This window comes from Oratosquilla oratoria, chromosome 25 (genome assembly GCF_046742065.1).
Source record: "Oratosquilla oratoria isolate Oo_2021 chromosome 25, ASM4674206v1, whole genome shotgun sequence".
Classification (NCBI taxonomy): Eukaryota; Metazoa; Arthropoda; class Malacostraca; order Stomatopoda; family Squillidae; genus Oratosquilla; species Oratosquilla oratoria.
Genome location: NC_134801.1, coordinates 52,876,564 through 52,882,539, shown reverse-complemented (window position 1 = coordinate 52,882,539; position 5,976 = coordinate 52,876,564). Strand labels below are relative to the sequence as shown.

The 5,976-nt window shown below is 42.4% G+C and overlaps 1 protein-coding gene across 1 annotated transcript in view; it reads right to left on the bottom strand.

Annotated features, from left to right (window-relative positions):
* Positions 1-5,595, bottom strand: part of LOC143038961 (uncharacterized) — a 216,601-nt gene extending 211,006 nt beyond the window's left edge. Inside the window, exon 1 of the mRNA XM_076208791.1 lies at positions 3,901-5,595. Coding sequence (XP_076064906.1) covers positions 3,901-3,997 — 97 coding nt within the window. The 5' untranslated portion in view covers positions 3,998-5,595. The remainder of the gene's footprint in view (positions 1-3,900) is intronic.
* Between the last annotated feature and the right edge of the window lie 381 nt (positions 5,596-5,976).

The following is a 5,976-nucleotide window of genomic DNA, read 5'->3' as shown; positions in this document are numbered from 1 at the left end:
CATCTAACCTATTTTGAAACGAAAAAGGTGATGAGTAATTTTCAGTTTTCTGTTGATCAGCTGCTATCTTTGCAGTTTCTCTCCCCCAGCGTCCCCGTGACGTAACGCGTCTCCCTCTCCCTCCCGAGTTCCACGCTGAGCACTTTTCCGTAGTCCTCGCCTACAGTAATTCCAGGGCCCAGGCAAAATGAAGTAAATAAACACGTATAAACAAATGAATAACGTTGTACAAATTTGTCGCATTGTGAAAATGATGACTTAGATAAGGAAGGCGCCGTCGAGCTGACAATTGATTAGACAGGAGGAAACGATCATAAAGACATTAAGTACAAAAAAAAGAGTGCCGACATGAAAATGTAACAAATAAATAAATAAACAAGTGAACAAATGAATGAATGAATGATTTGATAAATAAACTAATAAATAGATGAATAAATCAATAAATAAAGACAAATAAATGAATAAATAAACAATATGAATAAAAAGTACTTCCTAAATATAACTACGGGCAAATGGAACAGAATAGCACACAAATTTTCCAATATCAGAGCTAATGATGGCAAGCAAGTGGACACAGCAGCTCAAAACTGGAGATAAATCATCGGACGGGGGGCAGGGAGTACACATTCCGTTCTGTCAAGTCACGGTCACACTAACGACTGTATCTCCGATGTCGCCGATCCAGAAACAGAAGGGCATCTCCGCCACTTTTACTGGCTTCGTGAAAGGCGTGAACCTCCTCTATATATACAGAATATCTTTGCTCGACTCGAAACCTGTAGAAGTGGCGAGGATGCCCCTCTGTTTCTGGACGTCTCTTATCTGCAACCGACACCCCTGCTGGTCACACCGGTGTTGCACGAAACTCAAAGGCAAATCGCCAAAGTTGTTACCGTGACGTATTTGACAAAATTTATAGTTTGATAAACAAATAAAAACCCGAAAAATCGTATATTAAGCATTTGTCTTATATTCACTTCATTACTAACGTCGCATTTCTGTAGTTATAGTATTTTGCTGTTGATGCTTTTGAAAGGCATTAAAACGTTTCAATGTCCAAATCATGGGGGTTTTGACTAGTCATTTCCACGAAAGAAAAATATGTCATTTTCATTGCTGCATTTGACATTTCACAGTAGGAACAATTGCGCCAGATTGTATTAATACATGTGTATATATATATATATATATATATATATATATATATATATTATATATATACACATGCCGGATGACTCGCCATAATGAAGTTTCGATGAAATTGGGACTACATAGCACTGCACCATGTCAATGTCGTGGGTCATTTCCCTTTGCATAGTGGTTAGCGTCCTTGCCTTGTAAGGTAATGAATAGCATAGCCAAGGGTTCGAGTCCCAGTGGCAGAGCTTCTAAACACACACACACACACATATATATATATATATATTATATATATATATATATGTATATATATACATATATATATATATATTTATATATATATGTATATATATATATATATATATATATGTATGTACATATATATATATATATATACATATATTTACATATATATATACACATATACATATATATATATACATATATATACATATATACATATACATACATATACATATATATATATACATATATATACATATATACATATACATATATATACATATACATATATATACATATATACATATACATATATATACATATACATATATATATATATATATATATATATATATATACATACATACCATTTGAAAGAAACATTATCGTCTTTTTCGACCGAGCATCATTGACTAGAAATGTAGCTACTACTTCAAAGGAAAGTTAGCTTAAATTTGTCAAGATAAGAGTAGTATTACATGATGAAAATACCAAATGACATCTGATACACGTTCATCGATAATTCCTATTTTTTCAACATACATTTTTCTTAATACCGACTGTGTGGGTGCTTATTTGAAAATCTTCGACTCTGTCGAGTCAGCCAAGAATAATTGCAGGGTCATATCAACAACAATACAGTAAGACTCATTTCATACATATCGACTTCTCGCCGTGCTCTCAAATAACCATGGGCTTCTATGGACGCTTTCTCATGTTACGACCACGTGTGAATGCGTCCATAGACACTCATGATTATTTGAGAACACGACGTCGTGTCGTGGACGGCGCACGGCGAAAAGTCGGTATATGTGAATGGAGCCTAAAATCGTGGCTTTATGATAACATGATAAGAACATAATAGGAAGGAGCGAGCGGGCGCGTGCATAAACTAAACAGAAAAAACTGCTAAAGCGTAAAGTATTGATTGGAGTGTGCCTGCCTGCCTGCCTGCATGCATGACTGGCCAGTCCAGTGCAGTCCGCCACATTTCAGTTCCGCATTGAACCATTGTGAAGACCAAACCTGACCAGTGATACATTGAAATCCTACAAACATACATCTCATTGTTGTTGTTGAATTAATACAATAGTGCTCGTAAAAGCCAATCTCTACTGCAGGAGAGCTACTGTATCCCCAGATATATTCAATGGTCAATAACGAAAGATATATTGGCATATTTTTGGTGTATACGCTTCGGCTCAAGAGTGCGCGCGTGTCCGCACGACCCATCACGATCCAACCTTTGACTTTGCCAATCATTCCTGAACATGAAAGCAATCAGAGTGGCCATTGACAAGCGCCCCACTCGCCAATCACCTCTCGTCCATCCCATTCATCGCTCATTCGATTGACCATATGTCATGTCAAGGTAGAGTTATGCGCCTATTGTTGGGCAATGGAGTCTGAAGCTTAGAGTTTAGTTTCGAATTTGGAGATTTGGAGTTAAGAGCTTGGAGTTGGTGCTTGTGTTGCTGAATCCACTACTCATAAATTGATCAACTTAATTAAGGTTTTGAGAAGGAGCGGCGCATTATATTAAACATTCTTCCAGAGATACCAATACATCATTTACTGGGACCCCGAGTGAGAAGCGAATACCAAAACTTTATTGAATCTTGCCACATTAATTCAGAGATCATTTGACCACAACAGGAGTGCCATCATGGGATTGTACTGTATATGGTAGATGGTTTTACCATTACTTTAAATGAATGAAAGGCCCTCCAGGAGTAGAAGAGTAAATAATAATAAGGATTACTCAAAATATGGTTCTGCAAAGGGCAAATAGAAGATTACCCCAATTCAAAGCCAAATGACGGTCAAAAGAACGCCCCTTGATACTGGGTGCTTGATCTTGTATGTAGAGGGTTCTCAACCCCTTTCCCGTTTTCTACGTACCCCGACCGTCATCAGACCATCGACCCGTACCCCCCTTAGCCTGACACAGAATATAGAATGGCAGTATCTATAAGACTAATTAAATATACAATGGCACTGCAATGGATGCCAAATGGTTCAAATTGTAACGACTTTATTCATCAGATAAGCTTGAACATTAAAAACAATGTACACCGTTTTCTCTCTATAGATCTAAAGGTTTAAGTCATCTTTCGCTAGTCATCTAAGGAGCCCAGCCTGGAAACCGTCCCGCCAACCCGAGGTTGAGAGCCCCCGACACTGTGCCGAGTCTGTTCACGCAGATGTAGACTGGGAAGATGCCAGAAGTGTGTCGAACTGACCTTTGACATTGCGATAAGGCAGCTATGCGAGTTCTTTATTTTGCTTCATGGAATGTCAGGCAACATGGCGCAAATAATATCAATAACTGGCACTTGCTACGACCCGTGCTCATCAAATAAGGCTGAGGATGGTTGGTCAGTATGGGTCTCACGAAACTAATAAATATAGCCAATCTCTTTCGCCCTCCTTTCCTCGTTCAACCACCTCCCAGCCTTCCCCACCCAGCCGCCGCGTCGCCCCGCCTGGCTCCACCCAAAGAACCTACCGACCTACCTGATTTGCAGGATGCCATGCCAAGGGCAGAGGCACGCGTCGCCGTCAGGCGGTTCCTGTAGAGATGACGAAGATCGACCCAGTCCTTCGATTCCATGGCCAAGGTACGGCAGGAGGAGGAGGAGGAGGAGAAAGAGTAGGAGGAGGAGAAGGAGGAGAAAGAGTAGGAGGAAGAGGATGAGGAAGAGGAAAATGAGAAGGAGGAATGGACCACAGATGGACCACAGATGGAGAATCGAGATCGATGGTACCGGTGTCAATGGAGACGACGAAGAAGCGATCGATCACTGAGGTCGAGGGTTCTGTTGGTCTCCCGGCCGCAGATTTGAGATCCGAGGGCCACTTAACGTGCTTCCAATTATCTTTTTTCTTTTCTATTGTAACTTTTTTTCTTTCGTTCTGATCAAAGTAAAACCAGGTCGGAAGCCCCGCTATTTAGTCATGACAAAGCCAAAAAAAAAAAAACTTCACACGTTCGTCTCCCGGACACGACCTTCTAGTTTGGCACACTCGCGCGCAGCACGGCATCCAACTGTTGACTACAATCTACAGCGTCCAATACCTTGTGTTCACATCGTCTTACCGTTTGTTCTTGAACAACATCTCAGGTCTATAGGAACGCCCCCACGCCGAAGGGTAGTAAGGAGCCATGGCACTTTGACGTCACTAATCATACACTAACCACGGGGAAAATGCGCGGCCGCATTTTGGTCATTTCCTCGTGCGTTTCGCTCCTGTCCTGCAATAATGCACTTGTTTCTGTTCTTTTTCGATCCGTTCTCTCCGACTCCAGATCAGATGTGACGTGATTACGCTTTTAATCACTTGCTCGAGTGAACTGGGTTCGCGTCACACCCGTCATCTGATTTTCTGTCGTTTCACCACTCTCGTGTTCCACATCCGAAGGCGCTATTCACTTTCGTGTGCTTATCTGTTGATTAAAACCACTCTTGTATCAAAATCCCATGACCAGACAACACCAGCGCAGGAAATCAATTTGTCATGTTGATGACGACCAGACACCTGTCATTCACAAGCGTAGTCTTTAATCCTTTTTCAACGAATGTTTGTTCTGACGCTTTAGACGTGCGTCCAGTGGTTTGGATCTGTTGAAGCACAGACCTCGTCTTACACCGGGAGGCCACCTTTGCCCTTGGTGCTCAGATTTCAGGGCAAATGGGGGTCACTGGTAGCTACTGGATTCGAACAAGAGTCCGCGTCGTGTCACGTTTATTTTCTTTTCCGCTTATCGTGTCACGAGAGGTTGTCCGTGGGCAGGTAAGGAACCTACGGACACGAGGATTGCATACTAGTAACACGAGTTCAAACAAGCCCTTTGCGATACGGAGATGAAAGAAATCTACCTCTCAAGACAGAGTCCCAGAACTGAATGAAAAAGTTAATATTTTCTTGGCCAAGCCTGTGACGAGTTCTTCAGCAAAATCATCTCCATTCACTCTCAAAGTAGCGACGCGTTTAACTTGGATTCTTTGCAAGTTAAAGGAAAAATCGAAAACTTCCTCTTGTGTTCGGTCACGGCGACATGACGTCATTCAAAAACACACTCATCACCACACTAAACACGACGTAAAGGTTCACTAAAAGAGCGTCATTGGTGGCGCCGAGCGAGTAAGCGCAGATACACGTGCGCACTAAGAGCAACCACCCCACACGTCCTTCCTGCTGGCAGCGCGCGCGCCGTCTGTCGGTACACCTCGGCCAAGACGTGTTGGGAGCCATCTGGTAGCACGAAATGTCACTCACTGCTGACCGTTTCCTCGTCGCTGATTGGTCGGCCCAAGGGAAGACGTCGTCGGTGGTTGAGGACTTGAAACTTTCGGAAGTGGTTGCTGACTTTCCAATGGCGATTTGCATCGGGTAGGGGGGGGGGGCGCCTCCATTCACTAGTATTAGGTCTCCTGACTCCTCCACGTTCCGCATGCCTGAGGGTGGTCTCATTCAGAGCGTTCTGCGCGAAAAGATGTTTCATTCTGGTTGTCCTCATTCAGCTCTATCAACCCCTTCAGTATCAAATGAATATTTTTTTTCGGTTGCTCTTGCTCCCGTTGCACTCCC